Source organism: Crassostrea angulata, chromosome 4, assembly GCF_025612915.1.
Source record: "Crassostrea angulata isolate pt1a10 chromosome 4, ASM2561291v2, whole genome shotgun sequence".
Lineage (NCBI taxonomy): Eukaryota > Metazoa > Mollusca > Bivalvia > Ostreida > Ostreidae > Magallana > Magallana angulata.
The window spans coordinates 30,872,371-30,895,127 of NC_069114.1; the positions used below are offsets into that span (position 1 = coordinate 30,872,371).

At 34.5% G+C, this 22,757-nt stretch overlaps 4 protein-coding genes across 4 annotated transcripts; all 4 read right to left on the minus strand.

Moving 5' to 3' along the window:
- Window positions 1-2,504: 2,504 nt before the first annotated feature.
- On the minus strand, window positions 2,505-5,379 carry LOC128181291 (uncharacterized). Its single transcript, XM_052849645.1, has 5 exons — window positions 5,127-5,379; window positions 4,592-4,884; window positions 3,782-4,085; window positions 3,306-3,473; window positions 2,505-2,807 (listed from the first exon to the last, which is right to left on the minus strand). The coding sequence occupies exons 1-5, from the start codon at window positions 5,200-5,202 to the stop codon at window positions 2,590-2,592; spliced, it is 1,059 nt and encodes a 352-aa protein (XP_052705605.1). The 5' UTR covers window positions 5,203-5,379; the 3' UTR covers window positions 2,505-2,589.
- A 2,953-nt stretch (window positions 5,380-8,332) lies between these two features.
- LOC128181816 (uncharacterized) lies at window positions 8,333-10,222 on the minus strand. Its single transcript, XM_052850357.1, has 3 exons — window positions 9,974-10,222; window positions 9,159-9,356; window positions 8,333-8,786 (listed from the first exon to the last, which is right to left on the minus strand). Exons 1-3 carry the CDS (start codon window positions 10,035-10,037, stop codon window positions 8,581-8,583), a joined length of 468 nt encoding a protein of 155 aa, XP_052706317.1. The 5' UTR covers window positions 10,038-10,222; the 3' UTR covers window positions 8,333-8,580.
- Window positions 10,223-11,672: 1,450 nt separating this feature from the next.
- LOC128180760 (splicing regulatory glutamine/lysine-rich protein 1-like) lies at window positions 11,673-15,633 on the minus strand. Its single transcript, XM_052848911.1, has 2 exons — window positions 14,411-15,633; window positions 11,673-12,643 (listed from the first exon to the last, which is right to left on the minus strand). The coding sequence occupies exons 1-2, from the start codon at window positions 15,369-15,371 to the stop codon at window positions 12,513-12,515; spliced, it is 1,092 nt and encodes a 363-aa protein (XP_052704871.1). The 5' UTR covers window positions 15,372-15,633; the 3' UTR covers window positions 11,673-12,512.
- Window positions 15,634-19,239: 3,606 nt separating this feature from the next.
- On the minus strand, window positions 19,240-22,395 carry LOC128181062 (uncharacterized). Its single transcript, XM_052849311.1, has 3 exons — window positions 21,864-22,395; window positions 20,145-21,075; window positions 19,240-19,834 (listed from the first exon to the last, which is right to left on the minus strand). Exons 2-3 carry the CDS (start codon window positions 21,055-21,057, stop codon window positions 19,623-19,625), a joined length of 1,125 nt encoding a protein of 374 aa, XP_052705271.1. The 5' UTR covers window positions 21,058-21,075; window positions 21,864-22,395; the 3' UTR covers window positions 19,240-19,622.
- Between the last annotated feature and the right edge of the window lie 362 nt (window positions 22,396-22,757).

Below are 22,757 nucleotides of genomic sequence, written 5' to 3' on the forward strand. Positions count from 1 at the left end.
ACAGTCATGCAGTTTTGTTAACACTCTCTAACCGTGGACCAACTCGCTGAATTTTTCTCGTTATCATGAATAATTCATGCTCTATTTCAATTGGACCTTTACACTTTTGTGAAAGAAATGCTACTAATTATGTCCATGCTTACGCATGCATATTTTAACAACGGAGGGTTTTCATGACATGATCACCGTTTTTGTATATATCTTCTAAAATAGAGAGAGTTTCGCTTTCTCATTGGTGTTATTAATAATTGGAAATATTTATGAAAAACGACAACAGTTCAATGAGTTGGCCCAGAGTCAGCAAGTTTTCTCCGAGGAGTGCCTTTAATTAAAATGAGATTTTTATGTAAGAGAGCATGTGCAGGTTTTTTTGAGAATTAATTCTCGGGTGAGCACTTTGGTCCAAGTGCTTCATGACTCATGACAACATACTACTTATAAATCACATTTCATGTTGATGATATTGTCTGTAGCATTTCCCAAAGACCGTTGAATGAAAATTGTCAAAAATATAGAATATAGATCCAAAATTTTAGAACTTCTATGTATATTAAAACTACTGGAAGATGCTTGTATAAGAAGCAAGAAATAAAAACAACTACAATGACCATCAAAATCCGAAGAAGAAAAATTGCTATAGCAATATGACATTAAATTATTAATATATATTGTGGAATCATTTAATTTCGCGGGGGCAATTTTTCGTGGATTGTGGGTTTTTTGCATATTCGTTGGGATGTAATTTCGTGGATTTGTCAGCTTTGAGATTCTGATAGTAAACTGAATCTTAAATAAGTAGTTTTCGTTGAGGATGTAAATTCGTGGGCAAGGGCTATCCACAATCCACAAATACTACGAAAATTGAGCCACCACGAATTTTAATGATTCCACAGTATTATATAATGCATAGTTTACGGAATTTTTTAAACCAAACTTTTACGTCTATAAATTTACATTTTCCAGTGTCTTTGTGATAACACTACAAATTGATTTGATTTGTAATGCATGGTCCAGTACATTTCAGAAACGGCTATTTTTAAAATATTTAATCGTGCAAATGCTGAAATTTACATAAAAATAATTTTGGAATAATTCTTGAATATCATGAGGTGATCAAATAGGATCGGGCGTGATCAAATCTATTATAAAGCCCGGGGTTTATTCAATCTGATCACCTCATTAATAATCGAAGAATGATTCCTTATTCCTTGAATAATTCTAATTACTTTGCATGTGTGGTATAGAAGATACAGTATTATATACAAACATATTGCATGGTATACGAGGAGAGGACTACGTACAGCAGTTACTTAATTAACTTTTGTTTAGTTTTCTTTGTTTGCTTGTCACTAAGATATGTTCAGTTCTTAATAAGTTTTGTTAATGTTCGTTGATTTTCTTCTCTATGCTTTGAATTTTATCTGCAGCTGTAGTTCAAATTCAAAATGTGATTGAATTTATAAGATATTAACACACAAACCAAGCCTACACTCTTATTTAAGACATAAAACCCACATTTATACCCCTCTTATGTCCCATTATCGTATACGATTAAAAATACAGCCTGACATTGATTAATTTAAATATTTTTTTTTTATGCAAGTTGCAATGATAGAAGCAAAGTATTAAATCAAATTATCAACAACAAATTTAAAATATGAGAGAGAGAATTAAATCACTTTTAAAATTAAATAAAAATAGTAACATGGTTACCAACAAAATATTTTCATCTTCATGACAATGACATAAAATTAATTCCGGTTCTATTCTTCGACAATCCCTGAAACTGATGACGCCATTACAAGGTACGGAATTATCTCCAAGTGGATTTGTAGTTGAAATCAATAGGGTTCTGTTTCTATTAACATACCAGTGCATCTTATAAAATGGTGTTTGGTGTCTATTAACTAAACACAGATTACTGTACATGTATGTCCCCCTCTCTCTCTTTCTGTCGTATATAGGAATAGATAATTTTCGTGCTCTGAAAACAAAACACATTAAGCCTTTTCTGGGCGTGAAAACACTCCACGCTGAGATTTTAATCCAAAGGAAAACACTCCGAGATGATATGTAGTCCCTATCTTGTCATTCATGCGATGTCGTTCACATACCAAGACCAAAAGGTTGTCTTTTTTACGACATTAGACGGACGCTAGTGCAAGATCAAAACGATTGTTTTGCTTTTAGCCGAACGAGCTTGCCATTTGTCAAGGATTTCTTTACGCACTTCGTTTTTAAAAAAATATATAAAACCCCCTAAAAAAAATAACATTCAGTGTTGATGTCCTCATGTAATATTTGTTGAATTTTGACATAAAGTAAAGGTTCAAATGAATGCATGAAATGGTGCAAAATGAAACTATTGGAAATTTATTAACTTTTAGGGAAATTGTATTTTGTGAAAAAACAGTAATGCCAAAAATTTTATAGGAATACCAAAAATTACATTATTTAATTATCTGTCAGCTCTTATAATAAAAAATGCCGATATGTACATATGTATATACAAAAGAAGCGCACACAGACGAAAATATATAGATTGCACATGCGTTATTATTGTCAAAATACAACAGGAATAATCCACCATTATTTTCCGAAGCCGAATGTGGCCTTCAGTCGGGATCGTTTGTCGAGCTTGCAGCTGCACCCGACCCTGATGCGTTGTGTGTAAGTCTCCCAGGCATGGGCCAAAGTCTTGTTCTGACCGAACGACGTGTCTTCAATGACCAAGAAACAGCCATTGGGGCTGGGGGTCCGGCGGAGGAAGGTCAGATGGAGGATATTTTCCTGACAAGCACCATGTGCTAAAGAACAAAAAAGGATATAAATAAGAGGGCACAATGTTCGTGGCCATTTTTAGACTGTATTGATCTCCTTTAACAGAAAAGTTCCATATAAAAATATAGGAAAATACCCAAATTCAGTTAAAGGTTAATAATTCTGTTTTTTCTTTAATAAATTATAGTTTATAGCCTAACAATTCACATCTTATAATTTTAGGAGCATCCGATGGTTAATTTCTGGACCATCCAACCCCCTTAAATTTTAAACAATTGGTAATATGATTTTTTAACATATTTATTAAAAAGAAAAGTTCTTATATATAATATATGCAGCTATATGGTTGTCATTTGAATTTTATATCTCCCGTTTAATAACATAGTTTTACGAGTGATGGTTTTATTACAGATTCTTATCACCATTGTCTGAAATTACTGTTGAGTACCATTACGATGCAAAGTTTCAAAAATAGTCGATTAACTATAGTAAATTCCCGTTTTTACAATAGTATTTATACTTACGGCTTCTGTTGACAGTCAAACATGGCTCCACATTGCATACAATCTCGTTGATGTATCGCGGGAACCTCTCGCTCCCGAGATCTGTCGTGGTCATACACGATGTACAGAAATTGATGAAACCATTATCTGTTTTGTTACCCCTGTACTGACATGCTTGGGCATTGACGCCTGTAAGAAGAAAATGAAATACTAGTGTTTTTGCAAGCAATATCTGAAGTACATGTACTTGTATATTCAGGTTTTGTCTTTTCAGACATGATAAAAAAATTGTACAAATGGAAACCCACTCATTTTAATTCAAAAGAAAGAAATATTCATACAAATGCAATTATTTTATTTGGTAACCTTTTACAAACTACACATTTTTAATAGCACAATCTTCTAGATAATCTAGTCATCATGCATAACGTCATGCTTTTGTTCATAAATGATCTTACAGAAAGGTGTTTTTTTTAACCAGAACATTATTTTTTTACCCGAAGATTGCCTTTTCCATCTGCGATCCGGCTTTCTGATCGAGCTGAGGATTTTGGGATGATGGGTTATGTCGTGGTCATTGATAAAGTTTATTATGTCTTCCGGATTTATTCCGTTTTTTATAATGTAGTTTCCCACTTCCGATCCTAAGAGATTCATTGCACTCTGTAAATGATGGCTATAATCAGGGAACACTGGCCGAGGAATTTTGTGGGCAGACTTGAAAAAGGTATCCCATTTATTTAAATCGTCCAAAAGCTTTTCTTTGGACACTGGTATGTCGACGTTTTTTATATAGGTATCCTGAAGAATATGATTGTTTTAAAAATAAATTGTTGACAAAAAATGTGAGAAATAAATGCTTTTTGCATCACAAGAAATAAATATTGCAAAACTATGATGTTGTCGGACCCATTAAAGAATTTAACCTATATAATTCTCGTTTTCAAAACTAAATTTCTTATAAATACCATAAAAACACCAGAAAATGGCTTGATTATGAAAAATAGCATGGCGCATAAGAAGTATATGGCAGAAATATGAAATTTTGGATAAGAAATTAAGGTTTTAAAAGATTAAATTTAGTGAATATGAACAAAAACACAAAGACTAGTTGAACTCGTTATCTGCGGTTTCGAAGACCATACTTAAACTAAATTCAACCAAATAAATTGATACAAACAATTTAGCAAAACATTCAGATCGCCGTCTTATGACATATCTTAAAAAGCATAAGGCTTGATGTAGTGAGCAACCTTAAAAATATTATTAACAAAATCAACATAAAATTAACGTAGAACATTACGTACCTTAGCTTGACCAATTGGTAGAAGGTTAGGGAAATCGGAAAGAGCTCTTTCCTCGTCAATAGCCATCAAAGAAGGCCGGAATTTCCCGCCTTTTCTGACAAACAGTTGCATCAGCTGGTCCTCCGTGAGGGAGGTACGTCGGGAGGGGCTGTCCGCACACGGGACACGGGAATATTGGAAATTGACGTGGAACATCATAAGACCGAGGGTCGGTCTCGTAACGCCAGCGGGTAAGGGAGGGGTGGGATAGGGGGGTAGGTCACGTCTAGGACGGTGCCTGTGTAAAGCATTGTCTGAAAAATAAATTTTGTTATTATTAATGATCATTATTAATGATCAATTATAAGAAGAAATTAATTTCTTTAAAATTTGAATTGCAGTTTATAGAACGATAATTATCAATCAATAATAATGATAAAAAAGGATACAAAAATTGTCTGAAGTAATGTTCATCCATCCATTCAAAGTTCATATGATAAAATTATATATTAAAGATAAAGACAAGAAAAATAAATAAATAAGTGTATAAAATTACCTTTGTCTTGGACATATCCCGAATTTATCGTCCAAAATATTGAAACAAAACAAAGCACCGTTAGCAAAACCATCATCCGCTCTTAATAATCACAACTATCACACTTTTCATTTTTCGCTGTCATGTATCTCCTGAATTTCCAAAAAGTCTTCGCATTATGCAACTGCATAACGCCTGCACCTTCCTTTTACAACACGCGAGTTCCCAGTAGCTAGCTTTGCCTATCACCAAGGGGGCTTTCCTTATCGCCCTGACCAAATACCCATGGTTTGTGTGACGGGGTGATAGCTTTCACCAATCCGTTTTCATTTACTTCAGTGACCTTAGATGGGGGTAAATAATCTTATAGAACTTTAATTGATATCATAGATTTATTCACTTTTGCATACATGTATACTGGTGAACTACTATAAAACTCATTTCTGGTAACTACAGGTCGATGTTCATTTTCTGTTTTGAATTGTTCTCCCACTCTACTCTCTCTCTCTCTCTCTCTCTCTCTCTCTCTCTCTCTCTCTCTCTCTCTCTCTCTCTACGTGTATGAAAATATGAAAACTAGTCGATTTCGAGGTATTATTTTATTTTATAAGTTGTACATGTAGTTTGTATTCTTAGATAAATAGACTTTTTGTGCTTAACAAAATACCAAAAAATGTTTTGAAACATGGAAGGTTTGAAAAAATTGAAAACAAAATAGGTCATAAATCTAAGTACATATTTTTTATCGATATGAAGGAAGGAAACTAACAAAATTCAAGAAAGATACATCATTCCAATAACAGCAAACATTTCTATGCATGTATATTGATTTACATATAAAATTCATTACAGTATTTTATATACTATCAATCCAAATGTTTCGAAAACTTCATGAGCTTCCTTGTACGTTCAGAAGTTTGACTCAAGCCCATTGTGTCAACGTAGGTTTTTAGACTTCACATTCCGATTGCACCATTGAGTTTATTTTTTAAATCAATTAAGGACGATGCATTGTGACAAAAATTAATCATAGGAACTGTCTTAAACTTTGACATAAAAGGATTTTAGGAATATTAAGTGAAGGTAAAATGCACAAGTATTTTAGCTTTAAATTTTAAGTATTTTCCTATATTATTATTATACAGAGCTCTTCTTCATTAAGAGGTAAATATAGTCTATAAAATGGCTACGACGAACCAGCCATCTAAAGCAGTGATTTGAAAGTGTAAATGAAAGTGTAAAATTAGGACTGTCTCCTCACAGTGTTTTTGATACAAACATGACTTTTTAGTTTGTATGAACCTGTTTATATTGTTGAAATAAAATGTATTTTCTACAACGACAGGGATTTTTGTGATTTATAAATCAGGAGTTTCTATTATTTAACACTTTATTTCCTTCATGAATGGAAAGATATATACTGTGAAATTATGGAACTGCTGTGCCCTAGTTTCTAACTTGTGTACACAGCCTGTCATAGAATGTGACTCTGGTTATGAAATTCTCAACAGACAGAAAGACAAGAACAAATGATTCAATGTTGAGTAATGGTAACTGACGGTTATCTAATATTGAAAAAAAAATACATGGAATTCAAAATATCTGAAATGAAAAGTATTCTTCCTACTACATGAATTATGGTTTTCCCTTGGAATGTTTTTAAACAGGTTAAAATTACATCACTAGACTAATGAAATACTGCCTACATGTACATCAATAGCAAGCACAGTAGCCCTTCTTATAACATAACTGGGCTTTTGGGGGGGGGGGGGGACATGGACGGTTGTCAAAATATTACATATCACATGTTTAATTATCCATAAGTGTGTTTTTGAAAAGTTTCCATACTTTAAGAATATTTTGTGAGATCATCTGATTTCATTTTTTGCTTGCACTTTTCGGTAAGATACGTCATATTTTATTTTCTAAATAGATAGAAAAAATGTTCTACATAGTTCCAGTCTTACTTGAAACCCCCATAAATACACAATGCTCTTCGTGACTTACTAAAGTTTGTCACAATTAATCTGGACCTGACAAAATTAGGAACATTATTTACAAACATAATAATGGACCATACCAGATGACCGGGGGTTTTAAGAGGACGACAGATATTTTACCTCTGCGGAAGTGACATGTTTGTATGTCTTGTGCAAACCTCCTTAAAAACTGTTGCGTTTAGGACAAATTGTTTTAATGCAACCGGGCACTTGACAAAAATCGCTGTTAACTCGAGATCATTTTTACGTGCGTCATTCTTAGTGCTCATTTTAACCTTCTTTACAGAATACGCACTTTTTGGGGGCCAAACATTCTTGCATTTTCGACCAATTAGGTAAACCTTTAATAGGTATGCACCATTGTGCATTTGAAATAAATGAGTGCAAACCAGATTTATGTTTGCACAAGATAGTACTGACATCGGAGGTTAAAGTAAATTTTACGATAGTAAATACAAGTTGTATGAATTGAATTGTAGGGGTATATAGGCCACTCTGTCGGGGGTTGGGGAACGAATTTGGCGTATTTTTGCGAGTGCATTTGATTACGATTTTTTCGCATATAAACACTTTCGTTTTTCCAAGCTCTGATATAGTTGTTGATCCAAGATCACCCTACGCCTTGGTGTATTGAGAGAGAGAGAGAGAGAGAGAGAGAGAGAGAGAGAGAGAGAGAGAGAGAGAGAGAGAGAGAGAGAGAGAGAGAGAGAGAGAGAGAGAGAGAGAGAGAGAGAGCGAGAGCGAGAGAGAGAGAGAGAGAGAGAGAGAGAGAGAGAGAGTCAAACAGACTGCATTGCAGGATAGATACGGCTTTCGTTGATGGTGTAACTGTACTATTATAACTCCAGATATCTTCTTCACATACCCCTACAATGCTAGTTTTGTCATGTTGTATATTTTGAATTTACTTGGTGGGTGTTAATACAAAATTTAGAATTTTACTGGGTGGGTGTAAATACATAATTTACAATTGTAAATTTTGTATTTACACCCATCCAGTACAGTAAATTCAAAATTTACAACATACTAATATACTGATACAAAGTGCAGTTTTGTGTAGTATCCGATCAATGCACACATTTGAAAATTAAATTTTGAATAGAATTGTTTTAATTCTAAATTTGTATATGAAATAACAACTAACAACAGTTTGTTCCTTTTTAACATTTTATTTCGAAGTAAAACAGATTCGAACAAAAACAGTTCACGTTTATCCTTGTTAAATTTTTACATTAACACAAGCTCACAAGAGTCGACAGAGAAAGTTACAGGTATTTGCATGCAAAGTTATCAATGTGAAATTATGTACAGTGTCAGGCAGTCAACTAAAAACGTATATCCTAGTATGTAATATTAATTAATGTAAAAAATAAAGGTATTGCACATCATATTAAAAGAATTTAACGACTCTCGTCGGCATCCTTCGTAATACAAAAAATAAATAAATAAAAGTTTGTAACATTTTCGGCCTCGTGTTAACTGCTTGGATGAAGTTGTGAATTATAAAAGAAATTGTGAAGGATCCTCGATCTCTTGTCAAATCCGCACACACATCCTCCCCTGATGTCCTGTGTGTAGGTATTCCACTGACCTTTCCGTGTATTAGAAGCACCAACTGTCGTGACGTTTTCATATCTAAAGAACGTCATGTGAATTATGGATTCCGTACATTTCCCTTGCGCTGTAAAATATTGTATATGAATATTAAATATCCTTAATTATAATATGCACTTCGATATTACGTCAAACATTACCGATAATGCAATTGTGTATATCAAATTGCATTTTCTTTATAGAATATCGCAATGTTGTCCGTCATGTAATGAAACGTGCTGTTCAACTCATTGCATGTTTGGGCCTTAGTCTTATGATTATCTAGCTGAGAGTTTCAATTACAAATGAATCAATATCGGTTAAAATGCAATTTTTTTGCAAGCGTGTTGGAGTATGAGATTGCACGTTAATTTTGCAATTGAAGGGTATGACGTTATAAGAATAGGGATCTTTGCAATTTTAATTGAATTATTAAAATTTTTAAAAGAAATATCTTTACATGGCATGATTGATGGGGGAGAGACTTCATGTGGATCACGGTGAAAATTCAAACACGTGGTATCTGGTCCGTGACACGTGATTTCGGTGAAGTATCTCGGCCAATAGTTGACGCCAAGATCTGTAGTGACAACACAGGAAGTGCACATTCTCACTAAACCATCCTCTGTACGACTTCCTTTAGGAAAGCACTGCTGTACTGAAAACGAAGTAAAAAAGAGTTAACGTAAAATTTAATGTGTATATACTTATTTTATTAAATGACTGTTGTGTCAGCCATTTTAAAAAATAAAGTTAGTGATATGCTAGCAGACCACAACGACAAACAAATACAGCGGTATGTTCGAGGTCAAACGTCTGATCACGCTAAACACATCAATCAAAGGACCTTCTAACGGGCTGACCTTAACATAGAAGTATAAATAAATTTTGCATAAATTGTCCTTGCTATTCTGTTATGTTTTCAATTACGTATCCAACAGACATAAACGTTCCATGTTCGTCGACAGTTATAAAAGATACTGGTACATAGCCCCTTTATTATGCATGTTAATTACTAGTATTGCAAATAACCAATTCAAGAAATATATTATGTAATGAGCATAATCAACAGATTAACAGCATAATGATATGGTGAAACTTGTCAAATTAATATCAATTAATGATTTTAAGATATATTATTCCAGAATCAAGCTCAATGAATTTCATACTCGCTTTTGAATCGGCACGTTTCAAGACATAGTATAATTTTGTAGACTATAATATATATAAGTATCTTTGTTGACTTCAACATTTAGGGGTAAAAACATGACTTACCTTTTTGTAAAAAAGGCGCTGCATTTACAAAATTCAGTATGATAGTAAACGAAAGTAATTTCATTTTTTCCCTTTCTCACTAGTCCAATTTCAAAAGTTAATATTCTTTTTAGGAATATTTGAGATCAGTAAAAAAAAATCCTCAGCCTTATGCGAATAGGTCTGTAGTGTTGCAAATCTCAAAGACAAGTCTATCAGCTAGAGCAGCATGGCTTTTAAAAAAGTAAGGCCCCGTTCTCTTACCAAAGCGCCCGTGTTTCTATTGACTTTACCTTATCCCGCGATATATACATTGCCAAGTGTTCCGGGTTATCGCCCGTGGGAAGATCCCCCGCTCCTCTTACCGTAGCATCGTCCACAAACAATTGTCGTAAAATTGCAAACAATTGTCGTAAAATTGCAAACAAAGGTCGTATTTCCGAAGTCTTTTAAAAAAATTATTTTGACACGTGTCCTTGGAGACTGACACAACATTTTGACAGTTTAAATCAGAATCTTCAAAACTTCCGGGAGTTTATCCGTGTTTATTGGTGTGGGAGGGTAAAACAAGAAAACTGTGCTATAGTGTTGAATTTAAGAGATAAATGGATCACAAATACCTGTCTACAGTTCCAACGTGAGGGTCTTGGTCTCACGATTACTGCATGTAACGTAAGCACTTACGACACAGAGGTTAATATCTTGAACGTTTCCACTGGGAATAATGTATAACAAGGGGATATATAATTGACGTCAATCCGACGGACTAGTGTACGGGTTGGAAAGGGGGGGGGGGTGAAGCGGGAATTACATCTTGTTGGCCAATTTATCAAGTACAAATAAAAAAGCTAACGTACATATAGTGTTAAATTCAAATTTACATGATGATGTCAAAAGTGTTAAATATCAAAAGTAACTTTTATTTACAACCAGTCTGTACGGAAAGGAAAAATTAAAAGATGATAAATGCAATTGTTATTCCCCTGTAAAACAGTTACTATATAACTCTATACGAAAGTCCAGCATTTTGACTGGTGGACTGGAACTGTTAGATTGGAACTGTTAAAATTGACTGTTAAAAAAAAATGTTGACCGGTGACGTCACATTCCACGAAAACGTGTTATTGATTAGAAGGGGTATAACAAAACAGTTGTTGACTGTGTCTCGGGCAACAGTTGCCTTCGGCCTTGGGCAATAGTTTGCGAGCCGGTCCGACAGATCAACTGTTGCCCTCTACCCCGGTCAACAACTGTATAATATGGATGTGATTATTTGAACTAAAAATTGATTATCTACAAATCAAACCATTTGCAAAAATGTAAAAGAATATACCTTTGAAAATTTAACAAAATGGATAATTGTGCAAAATGTCGCTTTTATTTGTGTCAGAACTAAATGTAATAATATTCTAAAGTAGAGCGTCAATCATTAAAAGGCTTGTATAGATTCAAAGGCACCAAAATTGAAAAAAAAATATACTTTTATTATAATAATATTATTTGACAATAGTCTTAATAATGTCAAATCTTCGGAACAATGGATTGGAATATCCTCAACTGCACAGGTTGATTTTCTTTTAAAAAACATTTAAATAATTCGGAAATATTGTTTAGTTTATCTGGTTATGGAAGATGAAAACATTTTATTCATGAGAAAAATATAACAATTATATACAAATTTATGATGTTCAAAAACATTCACTTTACATCATGCAAGATAAGGATAAGAGAAATAGTATATATTTTGGTATAATGAAGGCAAATTGGGCCTTTTTTTACTCTTTAGGAAAACCACCGTTTAACTCACACCGTTGGTGTCACATTTTTCATTTATTGCAAGACTTTTGCCAGGACCTTTATGGAAAAAATCGATGCCTGCAACTTCTAAACACTGGTAGCTGTTCTACCTTAAAAATAAACAAATTGTGACGTGCCAGTGGTAATCCGCGCTCTATCTCTTGGACACGCCCAAAGGTGTCCAGATCCGAACGATGAACCCCAATAAAAACAATGCCGTTGGTGTTATAAAAACTGAAGACGACATTTAAAGAGAAAGGAAGCTCATTCTGATATACAATGGTATAGAATAGTACGGATGTCATTTGCTGGGTTTGATTGTTTTCACGTTGTTATTTGCGTGGGTAGGCAGCACACTACTTTAAATATCAGTTGATTAATGATATCAATTGGTAAGCACATAAAACATTTATCTGTCAATTGAAACTTTGTCCTATGAATACAAAAATTTATTACTGAAGAGACAACCGCATCTAACATTGGAATATACTTTATTATTCATCATGTTTTTAACAATAGTAAATCAAAACGTATATCACAGAATTGTTTTCCATACATAATTAGACTAGCTAAAGCAATACATCCAGTGAAATGTAAAGAAATGAAAGTACATTTGGGTGCATGGCCGCTTATATCAGCGCATGATGATATTTTACTTCCTATGGCAATACATGAACGAAAATATGATTTTACGAAACTTTCATCATCGGCCATAAAAAAAAATTTAAAAAAAAAATTCGACAACAATTTAGAGTGGTCTCCCTCAGTAAGCTTGCACAGTCCTGTGTGATCTGTAATTGCTGTTTGCATACGGGGACTTGTAGGCATCCATCCTTAGTGACGGAAGAAGACTTGGTCGCGCTTTATCTGCGTGATTCGATCGTCTGCTGTAAGCTGAAACACAGCGAGGAAGAAAAAATTGATTGACAAGTTCAACTTCCGATATAAATCAGTAAATAATGAACGAGTGATATTTTATGATTTGAATAAACTCCGTTAGAATGATATAGTGTTGTACATTTACAGATAAATCGGTAAAATAATATAAAATTACATATATCATACAACCAATCCTTATTATCATAAATTTAGAAAAATTATATTTATAATCATTCCATTTTCCAACTAGGACATAATTTGTACGTTATAATGGGGCTGTTTTGGTACGTATCAAATTCGTTAATGATGAATTTAAGTATTACATATCAAACCCATAAAACTTTATAAGCGAAACGCAAATTTCCCCGATGAATGTCAGCTCAACGATAAAAAAAACCATACAAGGATTCCAAAAATATAGTTTAAAATTGATCTTGAACAATGGACGCGTGATATGAAACCACTAAATTTAATCGCACTCTTTCTGAAACAACATAAAAAAGACAATCAACTTGAATTGTCGTTGCTAAAAATGCTATGAGAATGATCTTATTCAGCGAAGGTAAAATAGAATGAACGTATTTTCAGATCTTCAAGTCAACCGAGTTCATCATTTTTCAATTTAAATACCGAACACCGACACAAACAGGAGAGGCCCCAAAATCTGTAGAAAAAATACCATTAATTTCCATCTATTTACTTGGACATTTAATTTATATTTATTTACATTTTATTTAACGGCATTTTATTATTCCTTGCTATGTATATCCCTTGAAAGACAGCAAGGTTTTTGACATAATTCACAGAGAAGTACATGTAGTTATCGTTCGGGGGGGGGGGGGGGGGGGGTCTTAGATAATAATTTTTCAATTAAGCTTCAATTCGCTTATTTTTCTAAATGAAAAGTTACAAATTTTGTACAGAACGTTTGGTAATTTGGTAAGCATTGTCAATGGTAACCCATAGTCACAACAAATAGAAAATAAAAATAGATTAAAGGAATTACAATTGATTTAACAGTTAAATGGATCAAAAGTTTACGAGCGTTTATACTTGTTCATTAATAATTTAAACATCCATGATAAGCCGACAACTAGATAGGTTAATTATCTTTATTTTATCACTTTGCTTACAAATCTTGTAAATGATTTGTGGATATTGCGATAAAAAAGAAAATAGTAGTAAACGTGTAAATAATGTTAGGTTTATTGTAATGACATCTAGTATATACTGAGATGGTTCAAGTTATTGAAAAAGCCAGGTATGAAATATTTTGCTTAAATGTTATCAGTCAATGTCCAAACTTCTAGAACTAATCCGCTTGAAAAAGCAAACATTTAATTAATGTATCCAAGCCTGCTTTGAACCGTTATTTAGATTTGTCTTCAATTCTTTATTTATTGGTTTGCCAACTTAATATGTTCAACATGAACTTTTGGATTAATGTTCTTACCGATTGATCTCAATTTGAGCACGCAAGATAGATATTGATACTTGGGTTGTAACGAATAGGCGCCTGGTAATCGTTTGTCGTAAAATGGGTAAATACTTTTAAAATGGTTCAACCATTATTCATTTGTCCCAACTGTAGTTGAAATGTTCATTGATATTTATTTTGTTAGGTTTCATCTTCTTATAAAAATCAATTGAATTACATGCATAAAGTGAAAACCAGGTCTAAACCAGTTGTCTCTCTACACCAATTAAGTTTAGCAATATGTTTTGGAACTCATTTTTAATACAATAAATAAAAAAAAAAGGTTTAATAGATTTTCATCCTACCGATTGCAAGACTTGCGTTTCCCTCTTTGGTCCAATCCTTGATCCGACTGTTGCCAGGGAGACAATATATTTTATAAAGTTCCTGGTAATTTTTCTGACGACTTGGAGAACGGTCGTGTGACCTTCGAGGTGAGTTGGTTTTGGCCTGTTGAGATTTCTCGTCCGTTTTAAGTCCATACTTAGTACTCGGGGGAAGCTGTGAGTGTTTCTGAGTTGAAGTCTTTGACGAATTAGGTTTCTTTTTTACCTTGGGGTAATCAACGTCGATTAATAGATTCTGTGGAAGACCGTAACTGTTTCTACGGTCCTTTTCGTATTCCAAAACCTTTGGCGTAACAAATTGTTGGTCTACACGCTTATAATTCTTCATAGCAAACTCCCTCCTTCTTTCCTTCAAGTCCTTCATAAACTTTTCACGTGCCTCTCTATTTTTGCGTTCGCGTTCTCTCTTGTTCTTCTCGGCTTCCCGATCGAATTTGGAGGTGATTGTAACAAATTTCTTCACAAGATTGTTAGCTCGCAAATTTCTTTGACTGACGGTATCGTAAGCCGCCTCAGTATCCTTACGCCATTCCGAAATCCGAGAGCTGCTACTATTGGGTCGGGAGGTCCGAGCTTTTCCCATGGATAACGAGCTTTCCGGGCGGTAAGGGGTAACAAGTCTTGGTTTAGCGTTGTAGATGGTCCATACATCTTGCTGTGTCGTCGTTTGGGGCGTGAATCGGCCGTGTGTGTTTCTCGATTGTCTTTTCCTGTTGTCGTCTGCTGAGGGCTCCAGACTCCTTGTCCGCTTATGCCATCCAGTAACCCGGCTATCTGACCTCGGTGTTCTCTCTTTCTTGATTGGTGGTAAACTTACCGATCGCCTTCCCGGCTTTTGAGTTTCTCCATTTTCTTTTCTAGGCGATACTTTCCCCGGGTCTTTCGACGTCCTTCCAGATTTCCTTTTCGAATCTGACATGTTTTTCCTCGTTAAGTCAGTTGTGCTTCATCCGTATCACCAGCCTATTGAAGAATTAATGGTTAACTTTCCGTAATTCTTTCTATTTAATTAAGAATTGCATAAAACCCTACTCGACAGGATTTCCAACACTTTTATCCTACACATTCAAGAACGTCTGTCCTTTTCAAATTGTATTCTCTTACGTGTACAAAACATTTTCTCCCTGGATTTTAATTGAGAAAATATTTAAACCTCTGGGGGTGAAAGAGAGTTTGAGATAGCACGCTTCATATAGATCACATCACTGACCATGCATGGCTGGTAATTATCAATAAAAGAGGTTTTAAAAATTTAAAGTACAAGAAAAAAGGTCTTGGTGAGAAACTTTAATTTCTCTGGAGAGACATTTAAAGTCTTCTATTATGTAAACCGCCAAAGCTGTTTTTATAACAACAAAACAAGATGACGCTAGCATACATCATTAAGCCAAATAACTTTATTCAATTCTTCTGATAGCAGTTAATCTTGATTGGATATTATTGTCTAGACTTGTCGACCGTCACGAATTAGTTTGGGTTACGTATTTTTTGATTTACACTCATTTCATAATTTGGCACATGACAATAGGTGTAAATTCCGTTTGGACTAGTACTGCCATTTTCGAATTGGAAAAAAAATGTCTTGTGATAATTTCGTCATTAATTTACATGAAGAGAAAACGAACGGCCGAAATATGACGCTATTAATTTGGTTTGTGTAAAGCAATCCAGCGAACATCTATTTGAAAAATCTGAAAATTGAGGGAAAATAAACGACCTTTGTAGATTAAAAGAAGAAAGGAACTTATACTGATCCATTTTAAATAAAAATTACTACCTTGCGGTCAAACCAGAACAAACCCCAGTCTACCAGCCCCTATCCCCCCCCCCCAAAAAAAAACCAACAAAAAAAACAAGAACCGGCGTCCTCACGATTTATTCACCAAAAACGGGTTGATATTATCGCAAAACATAGTAGACAAATACATATATGCATGTGTATCATGTCCTTTCTCAACATGTCTTTAAAATGAATAAAACTATGTCCTTTCTCAACATGTCTTTAAAATGAATATGCGATCTTCTATTATCCTACTAAACCATGTCATACGAAGATGGCGACCTTTTTACGTAGAAATGCTAAGTAACGGGAGTAAATCTCTTTCAGTCACTGTTGTACGATAGATCCACAGGCACCTGACGTCATATATTTTTCTCATAATAAAAATAATACACCGCTTACCTAATAATACACAAGGTACCCATCCCCGCCATCTTGGATTTTTTTAAAACTGTCACATCGCCGTGAATTTTCGCTTATAACTCAGCGGTAACATTTTTCTGCGATCATCTCCGCCGTCCGATCGGTCACTCGATTTATTAGCTTACTGCTGATTCAACCAAAACGGCCCATAACATCGTTTATTAATAAAAATATCTCCTCATTCTGCATCTACTGCTGCTGATTTGCGACAAAAGGCTAAAGGGTGGACGGAAGTTGACATCTTTGCGTCATCTTTTGGGATATCCCTTTTCTGATTGGTGCATTTTTTCCCTAATAAAATACTGCAAAAAATGCACCAATCAGAAAAGGGATATCCCAAAAGATGACGCAAAGATGTCAACTTCCGTCCACCCTTTAGCCTTTTGTCGCAAATCAGCAGCAGTAGATGCAGAATGAGGAGATATTTTTATTAATAAACGATGTTATGGGCCGTTTTGGTTGAATCAGCAGTAAGCTAATAAATCGAGTGACCGATCGGACGGCGGAGATGATCGCAGAAAAATGTTACCGCTGAGTTATAAGCGAAAATTCACGGCGATGTGACAGTTTTAAAAAAATCCAAGATGGCGGGGATGGGTACCTTGTGTATTATTAGGTAAGCGGTGTATTATTTTTATTATGAGAAAAATATATGACGTCAGGTGCCTGTGGATAGATCGTCTTACGGTAGCATCCGAGAAAATCAGTCAATTGCATTGGCATCCAAAAAAGAGAAAGTTCCATTCATCAGGATGTTATCGTACTTTAAGTCATTATTTGTGATGCTCTAACACCCGTGCTTTAAACGTGGTAACATCTTTTCGGATTCGGTCATCAGTCATCGATACATATAATTTGATTCATCGAAGAAAAATAAATGAAAAATCACGCCCGTCGCAACCCCCCCCCCCCCCAAACCCTTAAGTGTATAGTCGGACTACACGACTACACGATGACTGAAGGTCTACAGATAGTAGGCCTAAAACCCATTTATGCCTCAAAATCGCCGGCCTATAGTCGGTATTGAGCAATCTCATTAAAATTATACCTTTGATCCTACTTTGTGGAGCGATCTATTAGAAGCAGATACAAAATCTGGTTTGAATTAGATTGGTTATGGAGATGTGAAAGAGGGTTATCTTCTAATATTAATGTGACATACTTGTATTAAAAAGACATTAAGTCAAAATAATGCAATTCATTATACTTAATGGTTTAACATCTAGAGAGTACTTTATATTTGTTACATGCTTAATATATATGTACTATAGTTCATGCTCATGAACGATGTCCTCAGAAAGAAACCAGATTTCGTTTATGTTAAGATGAGAGTTGTCAAAATATACAGTAGTCTTATTTACGTGTACTGCTGTCTCCGTAGCTTCCGTAGCTTTGACAAAAGTACTGAAGATGTACATGTACCTTACGTGGACTGATTGCAACAGACTTTCCTCTCTAGGGGGTAGAGACTTCAAGGATACAGCCAATTTTAAATATGATGAGGTTGATCTTATATTGAAGCAGCTTATTGACAAATAACAATACACCCGGGATATGGTATTCATCCCACGCACTCGTAGAAACCGACCTAATGCAACCGTAAACCTTTTAATGCACCTTTAGTATTCGGTAAAATGGTTTTGAAAGACCCAACTGTTTCCATGAAACATAAGATTTGAGTAATTTGTGCACGCAGTATATCAAATACATCATACACCCTCTAATGATCACATATGATCTTATGAATAATTGAACATCTAGAATTTATTACATGAATGTCAAATATATCAAATAGCAGTAACCATCCTTTTTTAACGGGTTCATTTTTTTTGGGGCTTATTTGACCCAATTTAAAAAGACCCCCTTTCAAGTATGTACCCAATAATTCAGTTTAATAGATGCTTTATATATACAGTAAATTCGTTGTCATACCATGACATTTTACCCATGATTAAACAGAAAGATCGGCTTACATACCTAGCACCCTTGTGCTAGAAAGAAGTGGTATCTTCACTGAAGAAGACAGCGATTGTAGTTTAACTATATGGTTAAACTCCTGTCTGAAAAGGAGGAACACATTTTGTTTGAATGGAAAATATCACGATAACATCAGTAACAGAACTGTCTCAAACGTGGAAATAAGAAAAAAAAAACTTAAAAGAAAAAAGCGCTATTGGTAAAGTTAATCTTTGAAATTGCATGGCGGGTACTTCATCATTATTAAAGTAACCACTAAATTGTAGTATAAATTAAACATGCATTCCATTTAATTATCAAATAATAGGCAGATTTTCCAATCTTACACCCAACGCTGGATTGATTCAACCCCACCCTCTCTGAAAAAACCCCAACAAACAAACAAACAAAACAAAAGCGATTTCATAGTATAAACGAATCTTATTTGAGTAAGTATATATGCAGCAGTATGCGCAGAATCATTTGCATGAACTGTCCCTGCGAGCACCTGCTTCTTTTCGATTCTGATTATGTTAAACTTAGCAAAAATGTTTTAAAGAATATTAAACCCATTTGAACTCGTTTGTTGGTATATCGCCAGTTCATTAAAAGTGTTTTGAGTTATGAAAATGTTTCATTACTGGTTTATTTGTTTGATAATTTTACTCTCTGACCTGAACTAAAATTCCATAGTTTTTTTTCACCTTGCATCTGATGCACACACAAGTCAGCTAGTTTACAAAACAGACACATTTTCTAGAAGAAAATATAACATGGTTCATCATAGCATACACCGTGAAAATAAATGAAAATCTGTATCTCTGCAGTATTTGTTGTTGTTGTAGAAGATTGTGATTGATTTCTAGATGATAATCAACATAATTTGTACATACGTCCCAGAACTCCACAACTAACATGTGTATCTCATGACAGAATAAAAAAAAATCACAGTCGTCTATGTAATGTGTTATACAATGTATTTTCTCGCTTCAACATTGCCCGTTCTCAAAATCAATTCACCCTAGCAGTCCTTTTCCCCGTCGGTTCTGCACGGATGTTATTTGGCCTGTCCAATGAATAACGAACCGGCATACGTTGTCCGGAACTTCTTGTCACTGGGCTTTTCTCAGATATAGATTTGTTTTTCAAAGCTGACATTTCCTGATTTTCTCGGATGTTGTTACCAGAATTTCTTTCTTTGAAATGGTTTTCACAGCTTTTGTCTACAAAAAAAAAATAAATAAAAAAAATAGAAATAGAAATATTTGAAAAATTATGTGAACAGATTTATTCGTTTACCACATGTGCATAAGCAAAACTCGCACACCTAGTAAATTTTAAGTAAAATGTAAAGTGCAAATACGTGTAACGATTGTCAGTGGTTGATTAATATAATTGTTTAAATTTTCATACGGCAACAAATTTTTGTTACTTGGTATCGAGATAATTGTCTTTCAACTATAATAAGCACCTTGAAAGATTGCGTCAATAAAAGTATCTTTTGATTTACAAATGCATGTAATAATAAGTTACCCATTTTCCGCTTGTTTTTCCAACTGAAAGACGGAGGTTTCAACCGAGGCTCAATTGTCGGGTAATTTATGCCATAAAAATTTGGAACGGTTTGCACTGATTTATTCTGGTACCGCGAAGTTTCTTTAGGAATGTTTTTGTTGATTGTCACAAGCCTCTTAGGTTTCCTTTTCTTTGGGAAGAAATCTGCTTGGACGTTTAGCGGAAGTCCATACAATTCACGGTCCATCCTTTCGTGCTCCAGAACTCTGGTTGTGACGTACTGGCATCGTACCCGCCACTCCTTCTCTAGTTGAAACTCTCTCCTCATCTTTTTAAGCTGACTTAAGATTTGATTTTCTTTTTTTACCCTTTGCCTGGCGGCCTCACGCTGTTCTCGTAGTTGCTCCTGAATATATCGGGATCGGGATGTCGAATATTTTGACACAAGTTCTCTTTGACGCATTTTATGTTCTCGGTCCACATCATACACTTTCTGTGTTTCGATGAAATGATTCTTCTGTCTGCCATCCATTGACAAATCGACACTGCCCATAAATGACGCCACCTGTCGCCCTCTAGATGGCGTCACTGATCTGTTGCGTCCGCTACTCAGACGCCGAATCCTCTTCACATCATTCGAAGTCTCGTAGACGGCGTTAAAATCTAAAGGGGTGTTGGTTCGCGGAAGATACGTTGTCATTGCATTATGCATATCCATTTCCACGAATCCAGTCGATGTTGATAAATTATCGAAAACATTTGTTTCCGAAGTCATAGACCGAGGCCGATTCTGCCATTCTGGTTTGGTTCGCTTGACTCTTTGGGATTTGAGGTCTCCGTCTGACTTCGACACATGTGAACTCACGGAGGAATGGCGATTTTTGTCATTCTTCCAGAGTGGTTGGTTAGAGTTTAGCCTTGTTGCCATCATGGGAAATTTATGGAATTTCTATGAGAGAAAAACACCCCGACATGATGTGAGGCTGAATTCATTAGGGAATTTGTTGAGTATCATTTATACATAAAATTACATATATAGGTACCCCGTTCTAGATTAATATTTTCGGCTCATAATACTGCTCGATATCGGAGAAAATCTATATTAATATTTCTATAAGTTAACAATCTATTAAAAAAGCCAAGGCTTATATCGAACATTTCGCTTGACATTTCTAGCATTATCAAAATTTTGATTTTGATGTTGATAAATCGAAACCTTTGTCTAATGCCATTACGAAGCATTTTTAATATTGATTTTAACTGGATTAAAAATTCAGAAACAAGCAAGCATCGAATTAACAAAATGATGGATATTAAGTGAAGTCGATCTCTACAATTTATGAAATGAAAGAAAAAGCCGGCCGGGGAGAGTAATAAATCAATTTATTGCTCAGTACTAGGTTTCGATTACATACTATTAAGTTTCTTTTGGCCTAACTGGCATTTAAGTTGATGGATTCCAAACACATATCCTTAGACTGTAAAGTACCCATGACAAATATGGTAATTGCATATTAAAATCAATTATTGTTTTTTCTGTATCATTTAATACACGACCGTCCGAATAATGTTAGTGAAATAAATCATAATCAATATACATCAAAAACTTCTACACAAAAATTTAGATAATTAAGAATCAAAATTTGTACGTGACAACTTTGCAATCTACTGATTTTTGCAAAGAACATTAAAATAAAACTGAAGCAAACGAAAATAAAAATCATATTTCTTTCTTACCTAAACGCAACCCTTCTCTCTAGTCGATGACCTAAAATCATTGACCCCTCCACGATGTTTTGTAACAAAAGACAAATTTAAAGAACTCTGCAATCATATACCATAAAAAGCAACCTTAATGTCCATTAATCTAAGAATTATGGAATGGTCGCCATGTCTGGTTTTGAGACAAGATTAACAAAGCCTCTTATGAAACGGATAGATTTACAAACAATAATGTCTAGTTGTTTAGTTAGCTCGTTGTTGTTGCTGTTTTTGACGTCTGCTGTACAAAGGCATAATCAACCATCTTATTTCAATATGTTCTCTGAATGAATTTCATCTAATCGAAACAAATAGGACGGAAATCGGCGAAACGAAAACATGAATGTCAAATGAACTGAATTGTGCCTATTGTTGGGATTAACGTTTTAAATCTCCACGAAACACAAACGAATGATAGGAAAAACTTTGCCCTGAAGCTTTCATTTTCTTTCACAATAAATTCGCTAGAACTGCTTAAAGATTAATGACGGTGTAAATGTTAAAAAGAAATATGCAATTTTATCAAATCTTATCATGATCAAGAAATAGAATAGTGTTTTTAAGAAATTTTTGTGATCAAAAGCTTGTGTAATTTTTGTTATAATAAAAAAAAATAACCGGAGCTTCCAAGACACTCGTCAAAAGTCTTAAAAGTTCATAACCTAGAGAACTAGTAAAGTTCGTTTTTTGCGTGAATGTGCTTAGTAAATGTGGCATCTCTTTGACTGACCCGAGTTCATTTTGCACTAGACGTACTAGTGTAAATAAAAATGAACTTTTACCATCTTTTTGTGAATCTTGATATCAGACATAGGTAGAAATGTTGTATGTCTGAAAAATAAAACGCGTTGATGCAGATTTCCCAAAAAA

What these genes read in the sequence shown, in the direction of transcription:
- LOC128181291 (XM_052849645.1), bottom strand. Translation starts at nt 5,202, where the DNA reads ATGATGGTTTTGCTAACGGTGCTTTGTTTTGTTTCAATATTTTGGACG. An exon ending in GGGATATGTCCAAGACAAAG is followed by an intron (nt 4,885 to 5,126) that starts GTAATTTTATAC and finishes TTTATTTTTCAG; the next exon opens with ACAATGCTTTACACAGGCAC. An exon ending in TACCAATTGGTCAAGCTAAG is followed by an intron (nt 4,086 to 4,591) that starts GTACGTAATGTT and finishes CATATTCTTCAG; the next exon opens with GATACCTATATAAAAAACGT.
- LOC128181816 (XM_052850357.1), bottom strand. Translation starts at nt 10,037, where the DNA reads ATGAAATTACTTTCGTTTACTATCATACTGAATTTTGTAAATGCAGCG. An exon ending in AGCGCCTTTTTTACAAAAAG is followed by an intron (nt 9,357 to 9,973) that starts GTAAGTCATGTT and finishes CTTCGTTTTCAG; the next exon opens with TACAGCAGTGCTTTCCTAAA. An exon ending in TCCCCCATCAATCATGCCAT is followed by an intron (nt 8,787 to 9,158) that starts GTAAAGATATTT and finishes AATATTTTACAG; the next exon opens with CGCAAGGGAAATGTACGGAA.
- LOC128180760 (XM_052848911.1), bottom strand. Translation starts at nt 15,371, where the DNA reads ATGTCAGATTCGAAAAGGAAATCTGGAAGGACGTCGAAAGACCCGGGG. An exon ending in AAACGCAAGTCTTGCAATCG is followed by an intron (nt 12,644 to 14,410) that starts GTAGGATGAAAA and finishes GCTGTGTTTCAG; the next exon opens with CTTACAGCAGACGATCGAAT.
- LOC128181062 (XM_052849311.1), bottom strand. Translation starts at nt 21,057, where the DNA reads ATGATGGCAACAAGGCTAAACTCTAACCAACCACTCTGGAAGAATGAC. An exon ending in GAAAAACAAGCGGAAAATGG is followed by an intron (nt 19,835 to 20,144) that starts GTAACTTATTAT and finishes TTTTTTTTGTAG; the next exon opens with ACAAAAGCTGTGAAAACCAT.